General features: G+C 45.5%; 1 protein-coding gene and 1 long non-coding RNA gene across 2 annotated transcripts; both read right to left on the reverse strand.

Annotated features, from left to right (window-relative positions):
* Positions 1–1,128: 1,128 nt before the first annotated feature.
* LOC311428537 lies at positions 1,129–3,128 on the reverse strand. Its single transcript, XR_014687761.1, has 4 exons — positions 3,023–3,128; positions 2,561–2,663; positions 2,062–2,180; positions 1,129–1,198 (listed from the first exon to the last, which is right to left on the reverse strand). It is a non-coding gene; the product is annotated as an uncharacterized lncRNA (long non-coding RNA).
* A 536-nt stretch (positions 3,129–3,664) lies between these two features.
* LOC311428541 (ATPase family AAA domain-containing protein 2-like) lies at positions 3,665–23,749 on the reverse strand (the record flags this gene model as incomplete). The annotated part of the gene is made up of 11 exons (XM_084539943.1): positions 23,416–23,749; positions 23,138–23,198; positions 22,652–22,754; positions 21,348–21,413; positions 19,425–19,681; positions 6,302–6,412; positions 5,758–5,863; positions 4,831–4,953; positions 4,499–4,601; positions 4,163–4,278; positions 3,665–3,716 (listed from the first exon to the last, which is right to left on the reverse strand). The coding sequence occupies exons 5-11, from the start codon at positions 19,447–19,449 to the stop codon at positions 3,665–3,667; spliced, it is 636 nt and encodes a 211-aa protein (XP_084396069.1). The 5' UTR covers positions 19,450–19,681; positions 21,348–21,413; positions 22,652–22,754; positions 23,138–23,198; positions 23,416–23,749.
* Positions 23,750–26,046: the final 2,297 nt, after the last annotated feature.

Genomic DNA, 26,046 nt, shown 5'->3' on the forward strand with positions numbered 1-26,046 from the left:
TGGGCCCTGCACTGGCAATTTAATTCTTGAACCACAGATGCAGTGTGTCCCAGTCTCCCCCTCATTCTAGTCAATTTATCAAGTCTTCAGAAAATACTCCTCAAATTTATGAACCTGTTAGCTTTTGTTATTCCGGACTTCTATTTCTAACAGTTACAGCCTTTTTTTTCCTGTCTTCTTCGAGATTAACTTAACACTGCTATAGATGTGACTGTCCCTGTGAATGGCTGGGGAAGAATGTTTTAATTACTCGTGAAGTGTCAATAAGAAAGCTATTTGTGTTTGATGTCTGGGAGTTTCATAACAACTGATAACAACTAGTGACTGTTATGGGATACTATGCAGACCTTTGGTATCTGGCCAGGGGGCCAAGAGATTAAGAGGAAGAAAAAAGAAGCTGAAGGACGGCTGGGAGACAAGACCTGCAGAAAATGTTCTATAAACTTGGTACAGTGCCAAAGGAGTACAAACAGGAAGGACTTGGAGAAGAAGACTACGAGCCTTCAGCATGAAAGACCCCTAGAGACCCCCAGAGAAGACTGATGCGCATGCTCCAGTAGGAGGGACTGGACCCCGGAGGCTAATTATAATAATCTAATTTTTTTGGAAGTAGTAATGAATATGTATTAGTCTAGGAGCAAAAAATCAGCTGCTTGATGTAACTGGTGTGTGCCCTGGTGGAGCGGAGACTCTCAGTGCACCCAGCACTGTTTGCTTACCTCTATTCTTTTATATTCTTCTAATAAATCCTATTTTTTTATTTAATCCTAATTTGAATCCTGAGCCATTTATACCACTCTCTGCAGGGAAGTTTCATGTTGCTCACTGCCTGATATCCTGCGCTTATGCAGCTGAAGCAGACTCCTCATCAAAAACTATACTCTTGAGGAAGATGCCCCAGAACCATTTAATGTTCTCAGACAACAAGAGGAACGACAACAAAGAGTAAATAGATGAAAGCATCTCACTCTGATTGCTATGAAGGCGTGCCAGCTGCCTCGTTGACTAGTTGTGCAGCAAAGCACAAGAGCATGGGTACTGCCTGGTACAAGCTAGGTTCTTTACAACTTGGTCACAAGCAAGAATCCATTTTGATTTCAGTCTTACCAATGCATTTCTCAGCTAGTTCATCAAGCAACATGTCCGGTGGCTGAGGGGTCCAGTCACTAGTATGAATCTTGACAATTTCTTTTCTAGCCTGGAAGCAAAATCATTGCATTTTCGCTTGTCCCAAGTTTTCCTTAAAAATACCAACAAGAAACAAACAAACCAAAAAGCAAACAAACAAACAACAAAAAACAAAACAGTCCTCCCTCAAAACCCCTCATCTACTAATACACTTTTCTTACTTGCTCAACTTTCAAGTATTTTACAGTTATTTAATATACACTCTGCATTGTCAACCAGGAAATTGAATATTTCTTATTTGTTATACTGAACTTTTTCTAGGAACCTACAGTGAAAGAAAAGGCATTTATAGCTTCAATAACAAGTTTCCAAACTACGAGACCTAAGGACCCAGAGGAAAATACTGTAATGAAAAATTTATCCAGAAACATTTCTTTGCTGTCCAAAAAACTTCTCTAAAACTTAGCAAGCTTTCATTGGGACAGTCTCATTACTTCATCACATTTGCTTTCCAGTCAGTAAATTCACAGAAAGCACTTCTGGCACAATGCTTCCAATTGCTACAATTGCTATAAAGAAGAAAAGAATTATGACTCAAACTACTACCACTGATCCGGGGCACAATCAAATGCAAACACGTCCCCTATTCACTCATAAGTGAAGGATTGAGACCAAAAACACAACTTCATGATGAAAGCGCCCAAGTGGACTAAATAATTAAGCAAACAGGTACAACTTTGGGAATTAAAGGTTTGATTATAGAACTAACTACTTGGTGGTATCATCCTGACCATATATATCCAGTACCAGATTTGCCCTCCATGGAACAGCGCAGTGTCTCCACATATCACTCTTTCGTTCAAGTTGTCAATTTTTTTTCCTATAAAGTTGGACTTTGCCATGGTAGCACTAACGTTGAATTTAAGTTCTCACCTCTTTATCTGGCAAGTTGAAGAGGAACTCTCTGTCAAAGCGTCCTGGTCTTCGTAAAGTAGGACCTATAGAATCCAGTCTGTTGGCAGCTCCAATTACCACGATCTCTCTTCTGTTATCTATGCCGTCCAGAAGGGTCAGAAGAGTTGAAACAATGGAACAAATAGAAAAATATAAGTTTTACTTACTGGTTCAGTAAATTTTGTTACATTCCACATGACTTTCTTCCATGAGTAGTCATAAAGGACAAGCTTTTTAAGGACAAGACTCATTTTAAGACATAAAAAATAGGTAAGTTAACACAGACCACATGCTGATATCAGGCTTAGTAAATTGGTTTCTACTATCGTTTAGAATCACCTGTTTTGGCATTGAGTTACAAGTTTTCAGGATAAATTAACATGTTCACAGTAAATTAAACAGGTCATCGTCCTTTTTTTTTTTTTTTTTTTTTTCCCAAAGATCAAGCAGATTTTATGTAGGTGCAAAACTGTAATACCTATGAATGTGGTCTTGTTTACTGAAGCGCACAGGAGCGAGACCATCTATCTCATCAAAGAAAATAATTGAAGGTCGCATCTGACAGGCCTAGCAGGAAAACACTGAGTAAAACAGCATTATTTAAAGGAAAAATGCACAAAAACATCATGGTTGGAATGTCATCTAAACTAGATTTTTCACTTTAGCCTCTGGGACCTCTACTGATAGAGCTACTGGAGTATCTGGCATGACTAACAGAAGACAGCAGTCTGTGTCAACCCACTGTATCCGGGTGACAGGAAGCAAATTGTTCCAGTAGTTCTTACAGCTGACATTCACAGCAGAAACACTGGCATTTCCATTTCAGGGGGAAAAAAAAAATAACAAAATACAAAAAAAGAGCAAGTGCTACTTAAAAACGTTGACCACAGAAAATAATGGTTTCAACTCTGACAGAATACACTGTGCATTTCAACCTTACCTGTTCAAATAACACACGAAGTTGGCGTTCTGATTCCCCCACTTATTTTCTCACGCAGTCCGAAGCATTTCTCAGAAAAAATGATATTTTCCTGTCACTTCGACTATATTCACTGGCAAGTGCACGATCAACTAGTGTTTTCCCTGTTCCTGGGGGCCATAAAATAGACAACCTCTGCAATAAAAAAGATCCAGATAGGAAAAAAAACATCATGATGAGTACCTCCTACAACCATCGTCTCTAGAACAAACTCGTCTTTCCTAACCAAAACACGTCATGTACAAGACAGCAGTAATAGCTGAAGTGTGGGTAGAGGCAGAACAGATAGAAGTTCCGCGTTTTTACAACATTTCACAAGAAAATTCATTTTTTTCACCCAAAGAAATGAATAAGGAGGTAACTCAAACGTATAAAAACTTCAAAAGAGAGCATACTGTCCCAGAAGGACACTTCCAAAACTGCTGACAAACAGGGTGATTACAGCAAACCGGAGCCAAACGGGCAAACTTCAGCACAGAATCTGAGAATGGGCTGAATGGTGAATCACCAGTTCATTCTGCAGCAATAAACTGCATATTCTTGCTTTCACAATATGCAGAATCTGATAGTAAAGCATTTAATGCTCCTTTCAAAAGCATTAAGTTACTGGGTTTGGTCTCTCAGACCATCTATTGCTGATGGCAAGTGAGGAAGCCTAAAGCCGGAAGGAAAAGCGATGCCTTAGCACTCAGAGGAAAAAAAAAAAAAAAAAAAGAAAAAAAGAAAGCAAAAGTAGGCAGGAAAAACAACTGGGCTTCCAGGCAACATATTACAATTGACTTCCACACTAGATAATCCCTTCTTGCTTACAGACTAATCAAGCTGACTTGTACATAAAACTGAGAACAAAACCACTCCAACCCAACTAACCCAACTTTTTAAAAACACCAGATGGTAAAACTTACAATTTTCAGACATTGCTTATATTTTTAACCTACAAATATTCTGGATTTTATCCATTTTTAAGAAACCACTTTTTGCTACTACTAAAACAAATGTTCACCGCTGCCAAAAATGTTGAAGCACGGAAGCATATTGATACCTTAATTGAACTTTCTCCTGAAAACAGCTGACTTACGATTTATCACTGTCATGAGTTACCTTGGGGGCTGAATATTGAACTGCTGAAAAACTTCTGGATACAGGACGGGAAAAATCACCATCTCTTTCAAAGCTGCAATGTGTTCCGAAAGACCACCCACGTTCTCAAATCCAATCTAAAGAGAAATTCAACACCACAGAGTTTGTATGTTAAAGAAAGCAGCAACCTAGATCAAGGTTTCATCAGAAATTATCTCAGCACAACGCAAACATTCTGGGCAATTTTTGAAGTTGCTTTAGAGAAAACCATCAACAAAGGTAGTTGTAGATGGCACACTGAGATCTTTCAGAATCACTGGAAACACTCGCTGACACGATGATTAGTTTACCACTTACCGCATTATCTATTTGCATTGCATCTCCCTGACTTCCTCCAGCTTTCTTTTGATCCCTCTGAACTCTCTTTAGGTCCCGTTTCTGACGTTTCACTCGAAAAGTCCTGATTTGAATTAAGGAGAAGTTATAGGGCTTCTTTTTCTTTAAGATGCAGCTCGAAGATTTTTGTTTTTCATAATAATGCCAAGCAAATGTAGAAGACATTAATTAATATATTAGAAGACCTAATTAATTGACATAAACTTACACAGTTACATTTAGATAAACTTAAACATGGCTAAATATTCATTTGAAGGAGATTCATCCCTCCCCTATTCTCTACCGACAGCAACCTTCTTGGAGATGTGCTCTCGCCGTCCTCACTGCTCTCACCACCCTCCTCCGTATCACACGTGCTAAGCAAGGGAGATGAGCAAGAGGGTGTAGAATCACTGATGTCATCTGCACGTCTCCGTCTGCAAGCAAGCATATAAACCAGAAAGTTAAAAAGAAAATAGAGCAGATACTAAGTAACACCAAAAATTAAGGGAATTCTATCTCAAAATTGCCTCTGAGATCTATTTTCCAGTCCACTGTACTCCTTAGGAATCTGATTTCAAAGGCCATGACATGATTTTCCTCGTGACAACTGTCTGCTTTCAAGAATGCTCAACAAAATATTGGCAATCAACAGCATTCTCTACGCACTAACTGCTTACAGAATCCAAAAAGCCTTTATCATTACTAAGGCAATTTATGATTTCATTTAGATCTTTTATTGTTTAAGGTTAACTGCATATAGAAACATTAGTTGATTCCAAACAGAAACTAGAGTCAGTATTTGAGTGATAACTTTTTTTTTTTTTAAATCTAACAAAACTTCCATAAAGCCTCTCCCTCTAAATCGAATAAAATTATTTTCGGTTTTAAGAAAATCCTTTGTATCCTTCAAGATTAAATAGTCTGACTAAGATTTTTAAGGGGGGATTCCGGCTTCAGTTCCAGAACCAAAGAATTTCAGTTACAGAAACTCAGACACTACCTCCATAATCATCTTATCAGCGACCCACAAATATTGGATTTAAAAAAGAAACCAACTTAAAAGTATCCACCTCCTCCCCTCCAAATAGTTCTTTCCTCTCTATCCTCAGACTACCAAAGTACTGATCATAAACTTACTCTGTAATTACCACTAAACTGAAAACCCGTTGAAGCATTATGCAGTAAAGAGACTGACAGCTCTACGGATAAGTAAGAGCTATCACTAGCCATACACCAACCTGGCACGTCTTCTATATTTTTGTGACCCAGCATTTTCAAGTGACTCTTTCTGTCTGACAGAACACGGCTGGCCCGAGTTAGTCCTCTCTCGATCTCTTTGTCTTACTGAAAGGAAAGAATTTAGAATAATGATACAGATACATTTAAGAGAGGAGGATATCAAAAGAAAAAGAAAATGCCACGTGTTTCACTCATCCCTAATTCCAGAAGAATTTTTAACTGTTTTTGCTTTTCATCAGTGCATGGTACAAGTGGAAAACTACGCCCTGTTTAAAGGTGAACTGAAAATCACAAGAGCAAGACCATTAAGTGTGATTAATTACTGTTATAGCAAGGATACATAGCACTAAGTACGCCAAACAGCAAAGAAATACAATGTGCACAGGACACACGTGTCTGATAAAAACAGGGAAGTTCATGTGCAGAATGAAGGTACAGAACTGAAATAGAACTGTGTGCGCAAACACGTCTTTGCATTCAAAAATTCTATCTCACTTATGTGCAAGAAATAAGGTTTTAAGAGAAACTGTGCGTTCAACCTACTTTCCATAGGAGCTTGGTAGCGGTCAACAGGTTTACTCTGTCGAAGGTTGTAACGCCTTGGAACATCTTCACCACCATTTTCTTTGTTCTCACTTCCTCTTGATGTTTGTACTGTACCACAAAATGACACCGAATCATTAAGTACTTTTGCAAATTATATGAAATCCAAAATGCATTACACAGATGCCTGTCAGTTTTAGTATTAGCATTATTTTAATGACACAGTGGATCCTGCAAAACCTTAAGATGAATTTATGCAAGTCACGTTTCAGAAATCACAAATCCTAGCAGATGAGCATGCATCTGGACATTGTTCTGTGCTCTCTGAAACTGCTGATGGACTTGTCGTCAGCCTCAGTGTTTAACAACAGGCAAAATTCTGTCATATTGCTTAGCTAAGATGCAGATCTTCTGAAAACAGCTATTTCAGAAAGTCACTTCTTAGTTTGAGAAAGTATTTAATGGAAAGGGTTTTAATAATCTGCAGTGCTAAGACTAAGCGTAGTAATCTAAGTCCAAGTCTAGCTCTGCCACAAATTCTGTGAGCAATAATGGGCCAGACACAGGCTTGAAGCTCACCAATGAGAAAACAATGCCAAATGCACATAAGCTTAGGCCATTAGCTTCTGTCAAGTAACCTGAAGTTGTTTCATGAAAGATGGTAAAAAACACAAGAACCAGAGTGCAATCATCTACTGGGTTCTGGTGAATATCCTCTCACGTTAACAGCAGGACACCGAGGAAGGAACGTACATACTCCGTTCACCTACCTGTTTGCCACAAGGACTTATCTTTTTTTCTTGGAAAGCACTGCCCTCTCTGGTTTTTATTTTTTAACCCCAAAGGTTGCATTGCTTTCTGAATGCGAGGTAGGTGCCATGGGGTATACAGACAGCACACGGAAAACTGAGCGATCAGGAAATGAGTTTGTGATCACTACCATCTCCAGTCCTTGGTGTTCCAACACTTCTATCACAAAAGCATGAATTTCTCTGCTTTATTGCTCCTCTAACCCTTTCCTTTGTTCCAGTAACTTCCTTTATAACAACACCGACACTTTCCTCACTCTTTTCTGGCGTATTTTTCATTATAAAAGTATAGTCTAGCTCTTTCCTGATTTAAAATTGTAGTTTGCATTTTGATCATCAATTAATTGCCCCGGGCTCATTTCCCATTCAACGTGCTATTTAAAATTCCTCTCTACAAGTCTCTACTGCGCAGCTCCCTGAAACCCACACACTTTAACCAAGCTTCTCCCTCTAGACTGGCGCCCGCCTTGTATTCAAGCTACTCTTATTAAGACTTTGAGCTAATGTTTTCCTAACTAAACCTCCAAAGGAGTCAACTCTGCTTCTCCCTTACTAGTCCATGGCCCAGCCATTCTTCCTCTGAAGAACTTCCCTCGGGTTCCCACCTGCCACTGTGCATCTCTCTGCTCCTCTGGGCCTCTGAAGGGAGGAGCAAAGTATTTTCTGGGGCTCAGCCTCCTCTCACTGTCTCTCTGAGCTCCTTTGCAGGTGTGCAGCTGAGCTCTATCACATAATCTAACTCATCAGCTATCTACTGCAACACCCTTTTCGGTCCTTAAGTACACTCTTGCCCTCTTCTGATCTGTTTAGAAAGCTCCTACGAGGATGATCTAATTTACTGCCTTAAACACAACTAACATTCTTCTTAAAAACTGTAAGTTTTCCCATCACTTCCAAGTTCATACAGTCTTTCGTGGCTTAACCTCATTCCACAAGACCTTGTCCGGGGAGAGGAGAAAAAAAGTAATAGAAAAAAACCCTAGGGGTCAGCCTTGTCGAGGGAAATCGACAATTCCCGTCTGTTACTATTGCAACAAGAAGAGACACGTTCAGAGGAAATATCATAAGCGGGAACAAGATGAGAAAATATTCAAAGAAGAATAGGGGTGTCAGGGGCTATATCTTCTGGGGACTTCAACATCAACAGAGCCGTTGATAAAACTATTAATTGGTCCCCATAAAGAGGAAGTCTTATTTTCAGTAGACACAGGGGCTGAAAAATCCACTATTCAAAAACTTCCAAAAGGAATAGAAGAAGGGAAGAGTTGCATGTCTGTAATAGGGGCAAAAGGAGAGCCCTTTAAGGTACCTGTTTTGAAAGATGTAGAGACAGAAACAGATAAAAAAATCTGTCTTAATGATTTACTTTTGCTCGCTGAAACAGAGTACAATTTACTAGGAAGGGATTTGATTTTAAAATTAAACTTAAGCATTCAAAGCCAAGGGGATAAATTGCAGATTAAATTATACACTTTGACACAAAAAGACGAAGAATTCATTAACCCTTCAGTGTGCTATAAGGAAGGGGAAATTGGAAAAATAGAAATGGACCCCATAAATGTTCACATCGTTCAATGTTCACATGGATCCACATCGTCCAATTAGAATTAAACAATACCCTATACCAATGGAGGGTCGAAAAGGATTAAAACCCATAGACTTCTGGAAAAAGGAACTCTAGAACCGTGTATGTCACCTCATAATACACCCATCCTCCCTGTAAAGAAATCGGATGGGTCATACAGGACCTGAGAGCTGTAAATCAGCGAACAGTCACTAAATTCCTTGTGGTGGCAAAACCTTATACTTTACTAAGTCATATCTCTCCCAAACATACTTGGTATAGCGTAATAGATCTGAAAGATGCCTTTTGGGCCTGCCCTCTGGATGAAAAATCCAGAGATTATTTTGCTTTTGAGTGGGAGGACCCTGAAACGGGACGGAAACAACAATTAAGGTGGACCGTGCTACCACAGGGGTTTACAGTCACCAAATCTATTTGGACCAACTTTAGAAAAAGTTTTACAAGATTTTGCATTACCCAGGGCGGTAAAATTATTGCAGTATGTGGATGATCTATTAGTAGCAGGAGAAACTGAAGAGGGAACCCGAGAAGCTCCTATGAAATTGTTCAGTTTCCTGGGAGAAAAGGGATTCAAGGTGTCTCGATCAAAATTACTAAGTATTTTAAAATACTTACTATATATAAATAAAAATAAAGTAAATACTAAGTATTTACAAAATTACTAAGTATTTTACTTCCTGTTCAATTTGTGGAACAGGAAGTAAAATACTTAGGACATTGGTTAAGTAAGGGAAAAAAGAAGTTAGATCCTGACAGGGTATCTGGGATCCTATCCTTAAGACCCCCACAAACTAAAAAGGAAATCCAGCAAATATTGGGATTATTAGGATACTGTAGACCATGGCTTGAAAGCTACAGTGAAAAAGTTAAATTCTTATATGAGAAATTAATTAAGAACCAACTTAAGTGGTCTGCAGAAGATAATCAACAATTTGAAGAAATAAAAGAGGCATTAATACAAGCACCTGTGTTGAGCCTTCTGGATCTGGAAAAACCTTTTTATCCCTTTGTGAACACATCAAAACAGGCGGCATATGGAGTTCATACTCAAGACTGGGCAGGAATTAAGAAACCCGTGGGGTATTGTTCTAAGTTACTTGGTCCAGTAAGTAGAGGGTGGCCTGCTTGTCTCCAAGCTTTGGTCGCTACGGCATTATTAATAGAGGAAGTTAGAAAGATCACTTGTAATGCTCCCTTAAAAGTGTATACTCCACACAACGTCAGAAGTGTCTTACAACAGAAAGCAGAGAAATGGTTAACAGACAGCCAGATCCTAAAGTATGAAGCTATACTAATTGACTCCCCTGACTTAGAACTAAGGGTAAGCTCTGCTCAGAGTCCAGCACAATTTTTGTTCGGAAAACCATCAGAGGAATTACAACATAACTGTTTAGATATAATTGAGACCCAGACTAAAGGAAGACCCGATTTAAGAGATACTGAATTAGAGAAGGGAGAAGCACTGTTCATAGATGGCTCCTCCTGAGTAGTGGAGGGAAAAAGAAAATCAGGATATGCAATAATTAATAAGCACCTGGAACCTGTGGAATCAGGACCCTTGAGTCTATCATGGTCAGCTCAGGCTCGTGAGCTGTATGTCCTATATAGGGCCGTGGAACTATTAAAGGGGAAAAGTGGAACTATATATACAGATTCTAAATATGCATGTGGGGTGGTTCATACCTTCGGAAAAATTTGTGAAGAAAGAGGTTTCGTTACTACTCAAGGGAGGAATCTTATACATCAACAATTAATAATAAAAAATTTAAGGGCATTAAGAGAACCAAAAGAAATAGCAGTGGTACATGTAAAAGGACACCAAAGAGGATTAGATTACCACACCAGAGGGAACAATCTAGCAGATAAAGAAGCTCAGGAAGCAGCCTTGAGAACTCAGGCTGCTAAAATTAATACAGTACAGGAGGAAGAAAGACGAGAGGGAGAAGAAAAAAAGTTTACTCCTGAAGAACAGACAAAACTGGAGAAAACAGGTGCTAGATTAGAACAAGGAAAATGGACATTGCCAGACGGGCGAGAGATATTACCACAAGCTTATGCAAGGCAAAGATTGGAACGTTTGCATACACAAACACATTGGGGTACAAAAGCATTAAGTAATCACTTACTTCAACAATTTGGTTGCATAGGGGTATTTGAAATAGCAAAGCAAATCACACAAGGTTGTTTAACTTGTCAGAAGATAAATAAGAAAGTGTTTTGACAAGCAGCCGCGGGAGGAAGAAAAACAGCTTATAGGCCTTTTGAGAAAGTACAAGTTGATTTCACTGAATTGCCCATGGTAGGGAGGATAACGTATTTATTGGTAATAGTATATCATTTAATACAATGGGTAGAAGCTTATCCCGTAGCACCAGCTACGGCACAAATGGTGGCAAAAAATTTATTAGAACACCTGATACCTAGATATGGGATAATCCAGTACATTGATTCTGATCAGGGCACACACTTTACTTCTAAAATAGTAAGATTATTGTGTCAATCATTAGGTAATCCATGGGAATATCATACTCCATGGCACCCACAAAGCTCAGGAAAAGTAGAGAGAATGAATCAAACAATGAAACAACAATTGGCTAAATTAATGATTGAGACACAAATGCCCTGGACAAAATGCTTACCATTGGCACTTCTAAACATAAGAACTAAACCACACAGTGAGACTGGATTATCACCATATGAAATGTTATATGGTATGCCTTATTCACAGGGAATGCCTCTGGGAAACAATGTAGTTGAGGATTGTAGTATCCAGAAATACGCAATTACTATTGGGAAAAGATTGCAAGAGCTAAGAGAAATTGGAAGAATGGCTCAGACACCACCTTTAGGGTTTGCTATTCATCAAATACAACCAGGGGACAAGGTCTTAATAAAAACTTGGAGGGAAGAATCATTACACGCCCGGTGGAAGGGACCATACCTTGTTTTACTTACCACTGAAACAGCTGTGAGAACAGCAGAAAGGGGTTGGACCCATGCATCTAGAGTAAAAGGACCAATAAATACCCGAACTTGGAGGGTTGAGTCTGCTCCTGGGGAACTGAAATTAAAGCTAAAAAAGAACTAATGTTCTGGCAATAAGGCTCTGCATAAATTAAGAATGCCAGAAGGAGGGGACAAGCCTGAAGGGAAGAAAGGGAGAAGGCAAGACCGGGGCAGGACCCTCCACTGTGGTGTGTATAGTCTACCAAGGGAGGCAACCCCTACGGGTATTGACTGCCGAGTGGGAGGGCCTCAACCGGACTTTGCCCACACTAAAGCCAGGTTGTCCCAGGAAAAAGAAACAAACAAGCAAACAAAAATATATTTATATAATAAATATGATTATTATTATTATTTTTTAACCTATTGTAATTAGTTTTCCAGGAGCTGGATCACCCTCAAAGGCTGAACAGTAACCCAAGCTCAAATAGATCCTTGAAGTGGGCCCAACCCCTTGATTGGAGGCATTTCTCACACCCCCACGATAACCCCTGGATGACGCAGAAGGATGTTATACTTCCTGGTACTATTTTTACAGGGGCAATTAAGCCACGGGAATAACTTGTTCATTCTGGGGGAAGAAGTGGCCAAGGCTTTTAACCTTAGCAATTGCTGGGTTTGTGGGGGATCACAGGGAACTGAAAGTTGGCCCTGGGTAGCTGGCCCGGTTGAACCTAAGTGGTGGGTTAGTAATTTGAGTGAAGTTCATAATGGTACACAATTCTGGAAAGAGGAAGAAGGCCCATGGCAATTGCACTTGTCAGAGCAGGGTATATACTGTTTAACCAGAACAGGAACAGTAAAGGTGGGAAAAAGCTTTTGTAAATGGACTCTATCTCCCGGATATGATTGTACTGATCCTGAATGTGGACCTATAAACTGTACATCAAGTAAAGGAAAATGGAACGCTACACATGTCCAGCTGAAAAATGGGACTTGGCTGAAATGCTCATATAAGAAATTTTTTGGACCTGGATGCGAAGCCATGGCAAGAGCACAATCAAAGGGACAATTTGACGTTCAAATCCCGAGTTGTCAGCGTGATAACACCACTAGGGAGCAGCATGTGGTAAGAGTCTACTGCTGGAGGCGGCAAGATGAGAATGGGACAGAAGTGTTCTTTAAACATTTCTGGTCAGCTCGTGGTATGACAAGTCGTGAAGGAGAACTTAGTTGTAATTGTGAGTGGGAATCTAGTGCGGGAGCGTGGAGGTGTATATATACAAGTACTAATGGGGCAAACATTGTAACAGGACCACTTGGTAACAAAAACCCTTTGTATTTTCACACCCCAAGGAATAAAAGAGAATGGGACTGTCCTTTTCCAAATGGGACGTGGGCTCTAAAGGGACATTATTGGGTGTGTGGCAAACAGGCCTACAAAAGGCTACCAAAGGACTGGTCAGGAATATGCTACGTGGGCTACATAAGACCCTTGTTCTTTTTATTGTCACAAATACAAGGAAATCATTTAGGAATAAAATTATATGATGATCTGAATAGAGAAAAACGATCTATTGATGCTTCCTTAGCCGGAGGTAGTGCTCAACAACGGAGAGAAAATGAATGGCCCCCTGAAAGAATCATACAGTATTATGGACCAGCTACCTGGAACCCAAATGAGATAATATCTGGAGCCTGAGAACCTATTTATAATTTGAATCGAATAATTAGGTTGCAAGCTGTCCTCGAAATAATAACCAAACAGCGACAGCTTTGGATCTTTTAGCTGATCAGTCCACCCAGATGAGGAATGCTATCTTTCCACATAGAATGGTTTTAGACTATTTACTAGCAGAAGAGGGGGGTGTGCGTGGGAAACTAAATGATTCTAATTGTTGCTTACAAATTGACGATAATGGGAAAGTGGTTAAACAGATAACAAAAGAAATTAGGAATGAGCCCACGTCCCAGCACAAACTTGGAAGGGTATGCATAGGGATTTATTTTCATGGCTGCCTGGTGGACCATGGGTTAAAAGGATGTTATTTTTATTTTTATGTGGTGTAATGATGTTATTATTCATACCTTGTATGATACCTTGCTTTACATTATTGATATGCCCGATAATAAATAGTACATTTGTAATGACTTCATTAAAAAAGGAAGGGGATATGTCAGTTATGATGCTTAAGAACTGGACCCTCCGAGAACAGACTGATGAAATCCAGTTATTAATGGAAAAGGTTGAAAAAGAGACACGAATTGAGGATATTAAAAAGAAGATAAGGGACTGTGAGGAATGTTTGAACAATTCTTGTCAATAGAGAGCTTGAAGGAAAATGTATTCGTAAGTTTTTTCCTTGAAGTCTCTGATATCCGGGGCTTTCAGAACAACTGCTAACTATTATGACTTTTGCATGGGACACTATGCAAGCCCCTGATACCTGGCCAGGAGATGAAGGAGAAGGGAAAAGCTGAAGGACGGCTAAAAGACAAAGCTTGCAGGGAACGCTGTGCAAGCTTTTGACATGCACCCAAGAAGTACAAAGAAGGACAAGAAAAAAAGCGTGAGAGGAAGACTATGAGCCTTCAGCATGGGAGACCCCCAGAAGGACCACCAGAGACTGATACGCATGCTCCAGTAGGGGGGTTCAGATTCTGGAACTAATTATAATAACCCTGTTTTTTTAGAAGTAGTAATGAATATGTATTAGTCTAGGAGCAAAAAAAAATCATCATCTTGATGTAACGGGTGTGCGTCTAGGTGGAGCGGAGACTCTTAGCACACCCAGCACTGTTTGCTTACCTCTATTCCTTTAATAAATTGTAAACGTTGATTATTATCCTATTTTGGGATTTAGCCATTTATAACACCAGTTATAGACAGGTTGCTCCAAAAGGGGATGCTGGAACCATGTATGTCCCCACATAATACCCCCATTTTGCCAGTAAAAAAGGCTGATGGATCATACAGGTTTGTTCAGGATCTTAGGGCTGTGAATCAGCGAACCATAACCAAATTTCCAGTGGCAGCTAACCCATACACTTTATTAAACCACCTAACACCTCTGCATAAATGGTATAGTGTAATAGATTTGAAGGATGCTTTCTGGGCCTGCCCATTAAGTGAAGGGTCTTGGAATTACTTCGCCTTTGAATGGGAAGACCCCGAAACAGGAAGGCGACAACAGCTTAGATGGACTGTACTTCCTCAGGGATTTACTGAATCCCCACATTTATTTGGCCAAACTTTAGAAAAATTATTACAACTTTTTGAGGTAAAGGGGGAAGTGAAATTGTTGCAACATGTGGATGACCTATTAATAGCTGGGGAGACTGAAAAAGAGACACGGAGAACCACTATCCAATTACTTAATTTCTTAGGGAAAAAGGGTTGAAGGTCTCAAAATCTAAATTACAATTCGTGGAAAAAGAAGTAAGGTACTTAGGACATGGGCTTAGCCAAGGAAAGAAAAAATCGGATGCTGACAGGGTATCTGGGATTTTAGCCCTATCATCACCCAAAACAAAGAAGGAAGTGAGGCAACTGCTCGGGCTCTTGGGATATTGTAGACCCTGGATTGAAGGGTTTAGTGAAAAGGCAAAGTTTTTATATGAAAAATTGACTGGAGAAAAAATTAAGTGGAACGAGGAAGATGAGGAAAAGTTGAGGTTGATGAAGAAAACGTTAATAGAAGCTCCAGTGCTGAGCCTCCCAGATTTACAAAGACCCTTTTATTTATTTGTAAGTGTTTCTAACCAAACTGCATACGTTAGTTGCAATTACAGCTAAGTCAAGAATGGGCAGGAATCAAGAAACCTGTGGGATATTGTTCCAAACTCTTAGACCCTGTGAGGAGGGGGTAGCCAGTGTGCTTCCAGGCAATTGTGGCTACTGCCTTACTGATTGAGGAAGCTAGAAAAGTCGCTTGTAGGGCACCTCTGAAGATACATACTCCACATAATGTTAGGGGAGTACTCCAGCAGAAGGCTGAAAAATGGTTAACTGATAGTAGGATGCTGAAGGATGAGGCCATCCTGACCGACTCCCCTGATTTAGAATGAAAAATAACTGCTGCACAGAGCCCTGCACCCCTGACCCCAACCCTAACCCGGATCTAACCCTAACCCCAACCCCAACCCCTAACCCCAGTTCCCTAGAACTACATTTCCCGGTATGCTCTGGGCACCCAACATGGCCTCCAGGAAGTCCGGAGTCCGAGAACTACATCTCCCGGCATGCTATGGGCACCAAACATGGCCTCCCGGATACCCAGTGCCGGAAAACTACGCCTACCAGCATTCCCCAGGCAGCTGGCCTGACCAATCACAGGCCGAGTGTTCGAGAAATACCTTTTACCAGCACTCACTGTAACCCAAGCACTTACCGGCCTTTCAAAAAAGCCACAAGCCCTAACACTAAAAGTCCTTGAAACCCCTACAGGCATAACCCAAACTATTTACCACACTAAACCCCTGAAGTCCTATGCCTAAAAGCCCAAACCCAAACACTTAAGACGCTCAAAACCCAAACCCAAAACATTAGGATTCTCAAAGCCCTAAACAACAAAATTAGAACGCTTGAAGCCCTAACCCCAAAATTAAGACGCTCAAAACCCAAAGCCAACCCAAATCAGTAGGATGCTCAAAACCCTAACCCAAAAAATTAGGACACTCAAAACCCTAACCCTGGAGAACCTAACCTGAAAAAAAAAAAAAAAAAAAAAATCTTAAAACCCTGAATAACTGACCAAAAATAAAACCCTAGGACCCTAACACTAAAAAGCCTATCAACACTACAACCCAAAAAACTCTAAAACCCTAACACGATAACCCTGAAACCCTTAAAACCCTAACTGTTAAAACTCCAACCCAGTTATACACCAGTTACCTCCCTTAAGGGATATAGAGGAGCTCTCTCAGATATGGCAGTCCTACTTCTCATGCATGCAGCCAGAGGTCGGTCTCATTCTGGTGCTGATGGTGGTGGAAGCAGGGGCAACGGTGGTACTGCTAGAGATACCACAGCCACCGGAGGTGGATTGTTAGGATATGGAGATGGTAGGTTATCCAACGGCTCCCGTTTATTATCTTTTTCTTTTTCCTGTTCTTCTTCTTCAAATTTCTTATCTGCTTTTAGTGTAAATATTGAGGCTGGAAAAGGACATGAAGTCCTCCTGATCCATAATCCTGCATAATCGCTTTCTTCCTGGCAAAAAGGTTCCTTCGAATTAACATGTGTATTTCAGGCGTGACAAATCCAGTCTTCAAAGGATCGAAAAACAGACCGAAAGACGTGATCTTAAAGGCTCCTTTGGCCGTTCTATCACACAATACCGGACTGTTTTTTATTTACTTTTTCCTTTTCTGGGGCCTCTATCGTTCCAATTTCTAACCGTTATTCCTAATGGACTTTCTGGTGGTGTGTCTGGTAATTTGCTCCCTTTCTTCTGGTCCCTGGTCTTCGATTTTGTCTGACCCATCTAGGAATTTTACTGTGGCAATTCCCACAGCCCTTGGTTACATTAGTAAGAGTGTCTTACAGAGGGTTTAAGATCTATCACACACCCACAAATCCTATAGGAATCGCTTCGGTCCTTCACCGGCCAAGTCCCTCGCGGGAGATTGGAACCGCGGTTAGAAGACCTCCACAATCGCTTTGGAACTAAATTCCATCTCAGTCACACTCTTACACAGGCAACCAAATCCCACCCAACAGAACAGTATATGCTTTAAACGCTTACGACTACGTTGTCTTCATTTGGATCTTCACACGCAGAATTACAGGCAAAATAGAGTGCTACAACCAGCAAGGGAGCTGAAGAAAAATCACAACCTTTGCTTACCTTTATTCAGGTTCAAGATGCCATTAGTCCCGACCCGACTCGAACAGCAGCCACCACATGGTGGGGCGCCTCTCCTAGATCAAGTAAGAATTCAGGAACCAAAGCCCTCCCGGACGATCCCCCAGTTGTCATACACGACTGGGTCCCAAATTCGATTGCAATTACAGTTTACAATTTACTAAACAAAGAGAGGTACGCGGGCAGTTACTCGCAAACAGATATATTGTGCCAGCTGCCCTTCAGTAGCCCAGTGTCAGACCGGATGTCTTTGCCAAAACAGCCCGGACAATGTATTAGTACACCGATGCACTACCACGTTAATCACTAACTGCCAGGCAGGACAGCTCCAGACCAAACACATACACACAGGCACGCCACAAACACTACAAACAAAACACACAACACAATGCACAAGAAAAAGTGACCCCCAGAGGGAAGCCCTATGGCAACAGCAAGTCAGAACAGGTGCTCTGTAGCAGACCCAAGGAGAGACTCAAATATCATGACAGGAGACTGGAAGCAACTGCCAGAACTGGGATGATGGAGGCCTAAAAAGCCTGCCTTCAAGACAAGAGACCAGAAGGATGGGGAGTGAAAACCCCTGAAGAAGACACTTAGGAAATCAATTCCAAAGCAAGAGCTCCTGATGCGGCCCAGATGACTTCTTCAAGAGTGAGGATGGAAATAGATGTGATCTCAAACAGAATACAATGCACAAGACCTGAAACATATCTGCACTTCAAGCAGCGACTGCAAGACAAGTGCTCGCATCAGCCCTACGATGATGAAACAAGCATTTAGGAACTTCGGTGTGGCTACCAAGTTGCCCGTCTAATCTGTCCAGTGGAAGAAGGAAATGCGGATATCAAGACCTGAGGAGCATGTAACATATGTTGATCATATCAAGAAACGTTTGATACAAAAAAGTATTACACACACAGAAGTGATTCCTTTAAACTCCCACTGCAAGATGAGAGGTGCTCAGCTCCCAATTGAACATCAGCATTATTCTGATGATGTTAAGTGTTCAGTACCCTCAGGATGGCTTCCCCAGGGCCTGCCAAACACCAAGAGCAACAGCACAGTACAGCACAGACAACACAGAACACAGATGACAAACTGGGACTGCCCTGCCTGGCATGTGTTCACACTGTACGTGACAGAACTCCCCACACATAATCTCTCTGCCTGACCTGATCGATCCTGAAAGGCCCCATCCAAAGCAATGACTTAGAAGCACAGACCCTCGCCCTATGGGTGCATTCACAACCCCAACTCAAACATAGCACTTGCCCCCCAACTTAGCTTGGGAATGCTGGGAGGCAGGTTCCATCTTCACCAAGGAACACAAACGCTAGCCAGGACATTGCCTCAGGCACCAGGCTCTTCTTCACCTGCAGAAATAAAGTGCCATCAGGCACCAGCACACCAGCCAAATTTCTTCCAGTAGAACAACCTCCTCAGAAACAGTCGTAGTCAACTGACCTGCTCCGCTTCTGAAACCAGATAGATACCCTCTAGAAAACTCCCCGCCTCCCTCTGCCAACCACTCCCCAACATACAATATTTGCCCCCGGACTTAATTCTCAGGGCTCAGAATCCACCATCAACGTGGACCACAAAGGCCAGCTAGGATGTTCCCAGTACCTTCTTCGTCCCTGCAAAAGAGGAGTCACCCAGAGGCGCACCAATAGACTACAACACCAAAAACAATACCTGTTTTCCACCTTTTCTCCACTCACCTTCCTGATCCAGGCTTAGCACTTCCATTCAGTGTGCCGAGCCAAAGTCATAGGGCTTAGACCAAGGAGAAAGAACAGACAAACGTGACGATCCACAAAACAGTCTTTCCCCACTCCTCTTCCTTCCTCCCCTACTGCAACAGCCAAGAAGCCCCAAAGCCACGTACCCCAACCCAGTACGACCGCTTCGCTCACCTAACATCTCAAGGAGATGCATCATGCTCCCTGCTCCTCTTGCGCCCTGAGCAGCTCCAGCATTTCAGGAACTGGAACTGCTGATGTCTGGCAGGTCTCAGAAATGTGGCAGGAGACGTACTCTGCTGTCGCAAGGCGCTTGCAAAGCCGGCCCGACAGCTGAAGCAGACTAACACAGTCCACCGAACAACTCGGGGACCCCACTGCTGTCCACTCACTCTCATGCTTCGTTCAAGTTTCCGTGCCTATGCCCTGGGCTACAAAAAATAGAGAGAGAAGGTCACATCCACGATGGACACACAAACAGTACAGCTCCTTGATAAGAACTCAAACACAGAGACCAGAGCTAGACAAATAAAAAAACCACCCTGAAGTCCACAAATGCCAGATGGCCATGAATGCATAGCAGCTCCAACAGGGCTAATCACAAACTTACACTTTGCAGATGAAGAAGGTGACCCTGCTCAGTCCCTTGGTAATACTGTACCAATGTGGTCAAGCCCCTTGTAGCATGTAATCAAGCTGGTTTTAGTCCTTTGGAGAGTCACACAAGTGGGTTGATTCATCTAGAGATTAAAAAATAGCTCAAACACAGGAGCGTATGCCACCATCCCAAAAAACAGTGAGCCAGCAGCCTCTATGAAATATCCCTCTATTAAGTGAATTCCAAGCACTTAGAAATCCAGAAATCCATAGACTCCAGCCTGCCTAAAGAACCCTGCAACTGACTGAAGGAATCACCTGGGAAAGGGGAGGGGCAAAGCACAAGAAAGTAGAAAGAGGAGGAGCAGCAGCTGTGGTTTATTTACTTATTTATAAGGCTTAGCTCAACAGCATGCAGACTGCAGACAAGACAACTGGGGTGTTTCTAGAAGCAACAATCCCCATGCTTTTACTACAGCTTTTAATATTAAAAGGACAATACCACCAAGCAAGTAACTGAAGCTTTTTCAGCTGGAATTAGCTCAAACTTTTATTTACATTTAAAGAAAACTCTAGGAGCAGAACAGATTATACACCAACAAAATCAATTCCATTCCATTCACAGGAAAAATCACTTACTTCAGTAGGCTATCTGAAAACCAAAGGCTATGCTGATGGGTCAAAACACACTACAGGACACTGGGGCCAGGCCCTCCGCTGCACCAGCTTAAAACCCATCGCTACACTCACCAAGGTGCAACCCCAACACAAACACAGATGCAGCATTTCAGCCTCAACAGTTTTGCAAACTGCTGGAAAGCAGGCTTCATCCTCAGCGAGGCATGCTCAGGCTACACAGGACAGGGCTTCGGGCACCTCTTTGCCTACCAAAGACAACCGACATCAGGAACTGCCACACCAGACAACCTTTTTCCCTACACAACACCTTTCTCAGGAACCACGCAGCATTCCAGTGACCTGCTTTCCTCCTACTCTAAAGGCTATCTCAGCCCACCTTGTCTGTGGCACCTCATAAACAGGAGAGAAAGCAATCGCAGCAGCAAAAGCCACAGCACCCTCAGGACAGTTACTCTCATTCCCTCTTGTACCTCTGCCGCTTGCCTGCCCCACATGGCACATGCTTCCATCTGTTCTCTTTACCCACTTATAGCACCTCTAAAAGAGAAACTGGAATTTTACTCGATTGGATGTAAGAAAATAACTGCAGTGACAACCGCACCCCAAAAATAACAGCTACCTCTGCTCATCACACACCACTCACTCCAGAGGCACCTCGGGTCATGACGTCCTGGACTACACACTGCGTTTCAGCCTGAACAAAGGAAAACACAGTCACAAGATAATCATTCAGCTGCCAGCATTAGCACCCATCCCTCAACAACACAAAGGAACCCCATTTACAATATTATCGTTTCAAAACAGCAGCCCCCTTGCCTCAGCACCTGGAAAGGGGATCAAGCCAGTCACTGAGTTGCCTACCAAGTGCTGGACAGTTCCAGAAGGAGCTCTTTCCTGTGACAGGTTCCTCCAAAGCTTTACACTCTACTGGGGAGAGGAAAGAAATAAGAATAAGAATTTCAAAACCCCATATCTGTAAGCTTTCAAGATTCGACAGACCTTCTCAAGCACACCGTTCAAGCACTATGCGAGCAGCTGCTTGCAAGCAGCTCTACTCTCCTCCCCCCCAAATCTGCCAAACACCACAGAGATGACTGTGCCAGCTGCCCTTCAGTACATGCCCAGAGGCAGACCGGATGTCTTTGCCAAAACAGTCCGGACAATGTATTAGTACACCCATGGACATTAGCTATCATCACTAACTGCCAGGCAGGACAGTTCCAGACCAAACACATACACACAGGCACGCCACAAACGCTACAAACAAAACACACAACACAAGGCACAAGAAAAAGCAACCCCCCCGAGGGAAGCCCTGTGGCAACAGCAAGTCAGAACAGGTGCTCTGCAGCAGACCCTAGCAGAGACTCAAATGTCACAACATGCGACTGGAAGCAACTGCCAGAACTGGGATGATGGAGGCCTAAAAAGCCTGCCTTCAAGACAAGAGACCAGAAGGATGGGGAGTGAAAACCCCTGAAGAAGACGCTTAGGAAATCAATTCCAAAGCAAGAGCTCCTGATGCAGCCCAGATGATTTCTGCAAGAGTGAGGATGGAAACAGATGTGATCTCAAACAGAATACAATGCACAAGACCTGAAACAGATCTGCACTTCAAGCAGCAACTGCAAGACAAGAAGTGCTTGGATCAGAGTCATGATGACAAAACAAGCATTGAGGCCCTTCAGCACCGCTATCAAGTCGCATGTCTAGTCAGTCCAGTGTAAAAAGCTAGGAGGATATCAAGACCCAAGAAGCACAGAACAGACATTGCAGAAGCAACACTACAGGACAGACGAACAGAAGGAAACTGTCATGCCTGGCACACGCACTCAAGCTACAAAATAATCCCGCTGCTTCTATTAGCCTGGTGACCCAGCCACAAGCAGCCTGACCGTGACCCAGCCTGAACTACCCTCACAGTGGCACCAAGTCTATTCAGCCAGCTGGCTCCACGCTGCTCTGACTCCCAGCTCCCATTAGCCACCCCAGATATGCAAATACCAGGTGCCCCCCAACTTAGCTCTCAGGTTGCTGGATGGTAAAGTTCCTCCGCCTCAAGAAATGCACAGGCACCGATTGTCATCTTAGTCAAGTGCCAGGCTCATCATCAGCTGCAAAAACAGACTACCAGCATTCACTAGCATGCCGGTCATGATGCCCACCTTCTCCACAATGCTGACTACTTCTGATGTTACATACGATTGTGCTCATGTGTTCCTCTCCAAATCCAAACTCCAACAGTGCAGCCAGTATCATCCACACCAACTGGGAAAACAAAGGGATTAAATGATCGCTGCATTCACAAGAAGTCACCCAATGGTGTTTTTTTGTTGTTGTTTGTGTGTGTGGTTTTTTTTGTTTTTTTTTTTGAAATCTGCTTTAGCTCAACAGCATGCAGACTGCAGACAAGAGAACTCGGGTGTTTCTAGAAGGAATAATCCCCATGCTTTTGGTGCAGCTTTGAATATTAAAAGGACAATACCGCCCCCAGCAACTAAATGGAACTTGCTTAACTGGAAATAGCTCAAACATTTTTTTACGTAGAAAGAAACACCTAGGTGCAGAACAGATTATACACCAAAGCAATCAAACACCAAACAATCTTTCCTTCGCTTCGGATAAGGGATGACCAGGCTGACAACACTCACCTTCCCTCAGAGCTTCGTAACATGAAGATTTCCCTTCCCTGTCCACGACTGCACAAAGCACCTGCAAAGACAAGAGAAAAGCACACTCTGAGGCACCTCATAGCCACAGTGTACCTGCTGCAATACCTCTCTCTTCCCAGCTCTGTTACTTCAGCTGCTCACCAGCTCTAACTGAGATTCTTCGCTCACAGCGCCACTGCAAACTCTGCCCGGGCCACACAACACACCAAAAAGACATGCACACACAGCAGCCCTGGCAGGGGTAATCACAGACTTACCCTTTGCGGATGAAAAAGGTGACTCTGATACAACCGTGCTCAGTCTCTTGGTAATGCTGCATCTACACTGTCAAGCCATATGTAGCATGTAATCAAGCGGGTGTAACTCTCCAGAGGACTAAAACAAGTGGTTTTATACCTCTAGAGATTAAAATATAGCTCAAAAACAGGAGCATATGCTACCATCCCAAAAAAAAAAAGTGAGCCAGCAGCCTCTACTAAATATCCCTCTATTTCAAGCACTTAGAAATCTAGAATTCCAACCACTTAGAAATCCAGAAATTCATAGACTCCAGCCTGCCTAAAGAACCCTGCAACTGACTGAAGGAAAAACAAAGCACTGACCCCAAAGAGCAGCCCAGGCAGAGGGAGCTCTCTGATGCCATGCCTGGGGCTCATATACCTTCTGGCCCCGCCCAGCACCCAAAACAAATCACCTGGGAAAGGGGAGGGGCAAAGCACAAAGTAGGAAGAGAGCAAGAAAAGCAGCTGGGTTTTTTTCTTTTTTAAAATCAACTTTATCTCAAAAGCATGCAGAGAGCAGACAAGATATCTCTGGTGAATCTAGAAGCAAAAATCCCCTATGCTTTTTCTGCAGGTTTTAATAATGGATTTACAATATCACCAAGCTAATAACTGAAACTTTCTCAACTGGAACTAGTTTAAACAGGCACATCCCCATCTGTAAACGCAGAGAAGCAGCATTCACTAGCATGCCAGCCCTAATACCCACCTACTCCACAACGCTGACTACTACTGATGGAACATACAGTTGTGCAATACCTCTCTGTTCCCAGCTCCTTTACCTCACCTGCTCAGCAGCTCCACCTGAGAAACGTGCCCGGGCGGCGCCGCGCCGCAACGTGCCCGGGCGGCGCCGCGCCGCAACGTGCCCGGGCGGCGCCGCGCCGCAACGTGCCCGGGCGGCGCCGCGCCGCAACGTGCCCGGGCGGCGCCGCGCCGCAACGTGCCCGGGCGGCGCCGCGCCGCAACGTGCCCGGGCGGCGCCGCGCCGCAACGTGCCCGGGCGGCGCCGCGCCGCAACGTGCCCGGGCGGCGCCGCGCCGCAACGTGCCCGGGCGGCGCCGCGCCGCAACGTGCCCGGGCGGCGCCGCGCCGCAACGTGCCCGGGCGGCGCCGCGCCGCAACGTGCCCGGGCGGCGCCGCGCCGCAACGTGCCCGGGCGGCGCCGCGCCGCAACGTGCCCGGGCGGCGCCGCGCCGCAACGTGCCCGGGCGGCGCCGCGCCGCAACGTGCCCGGGCGGCGCCGCGCCGCAACGTGCCCGGGCGGCGCCGCGCCGCAACGTGCCCGGGCGGCGCCGCGCCGCAACGTGCCCGGGCGGCGCCGCGCCGCAACGTGCCCGGGCGGCGCCGCGCCGCAACGTGCCCGGGCGGCGCCGCGCCGCAACGTGCCCGGGCGGCGCCGCGCCGCAACGTGCCCGGGCGGCGCCGCGCCGCAACGTGCCCGGGCGGCGCCGCGCCGCAACGTGCCCGGGCGGCGCCGCGCCGCAACGTGCCCGGGCGGCGCCGCGCCGCAACGTGCCCGGGCGGCGCCGCGCCGCAACGTGCCCGGGCGGCGCCGCGCCGCAACGTGCCCGGGCGGCGCCGCGCCGCAACGTGCCCGGGCGGCGCCGCGCCGCAACGTGCCCGGGCGGCGCCGCGCCGCAACGTGCCCGGGCGGCGCCGCGCCGCAACGTGCCCGGGCGGCGCCGCGCCGCAACGTGCCCGGGCGGCGCCGCGCCGCAACGTGCCCGGGCGGCGCCGCGCCGCAACGTGCCCGGGCGGCGCCGCGCCGCAACGTGCCCGGGCGGCGCCGCGCCGCAACGTGCCCGGGCGGCGCCGCGCCGCAACGTGCCCGGGCGGCGCCGCGCCGCAACGTGCCCGGGCGGCGCCGCGCCGCAACGTGCCCGGGCGGCGCCGCGCCGCAACGTGCCCGGGCGGCGCCGCGCCGCAACGTGCCCGGGCGGCGCCGCGCCGCAACGTGCCCGGGCGGCGCCGCGCCGCAACGTGCCCGGGCGGCGCCGCGCCGCAACGTGCCCGGGCGGCGCCGCGCCGCAACGTGCCCGGGCGGCGCCGCGCCGCAACGTGCCCGGGCGGCGCCGCGCCGCAACGTGCCCGGGCGGCGCCGCGCCGCAACGTGCCCGGGCGGCGCCGCGCCGCAACGTGCCCGGGCGGCGCCGCGCCGCAACGTGCCCGGGCGGCGCCGCGCCGCAACGTGCCCGGGCGGCGCCGCGCCGCAACGTGCCCGGGCGGCGCCGCGCCGCAACGTGCCCGGGCGGCGCCGCGCCGCAACGTGCCCGGGCGGCGCCGCGCCGCAACGTGCCCGGGCGGCGCCGCGCCGCAACGTGCCCGGGCGGCGCCGCGCCGCAACGTGCCCGGGCGGCGCCGCGCCGCAACGTGCCCGGGCGGCGCCGCGCCGCAACGTGCCCGGGCGGCGCCGCGCCGCAACGTGCCCGGGCGGCGCCGCGCCGCAACGTGCCCGGGCGGCGCCGCGCCGCAACGTGCCCGGGCGGCGCCGCGCCGCAACGTGCCCGGGCGGCGCCGCGCCGCAACGTGCCCGGGCGGCGCCGCGCCGCAACGTGCCCGGGCGGCGCCGCGCCGCAACGTGCCCGGGCGGCGCCGCGCCGCAAC

The sequence above is a fragment of the Aythya ferina genome (genome assembly GCF_964211825.1).
Source record: "Aythya ferina genome assembly, contig: HAP1_SCAFFOLD_91, whole genome shotgun sequence".
Taxonomy (NCBI): Eukaryota; Metazoa; Chordata; class Aves; order Anseriformes; family Anatidae; genus Aythya; species Aythya ferina.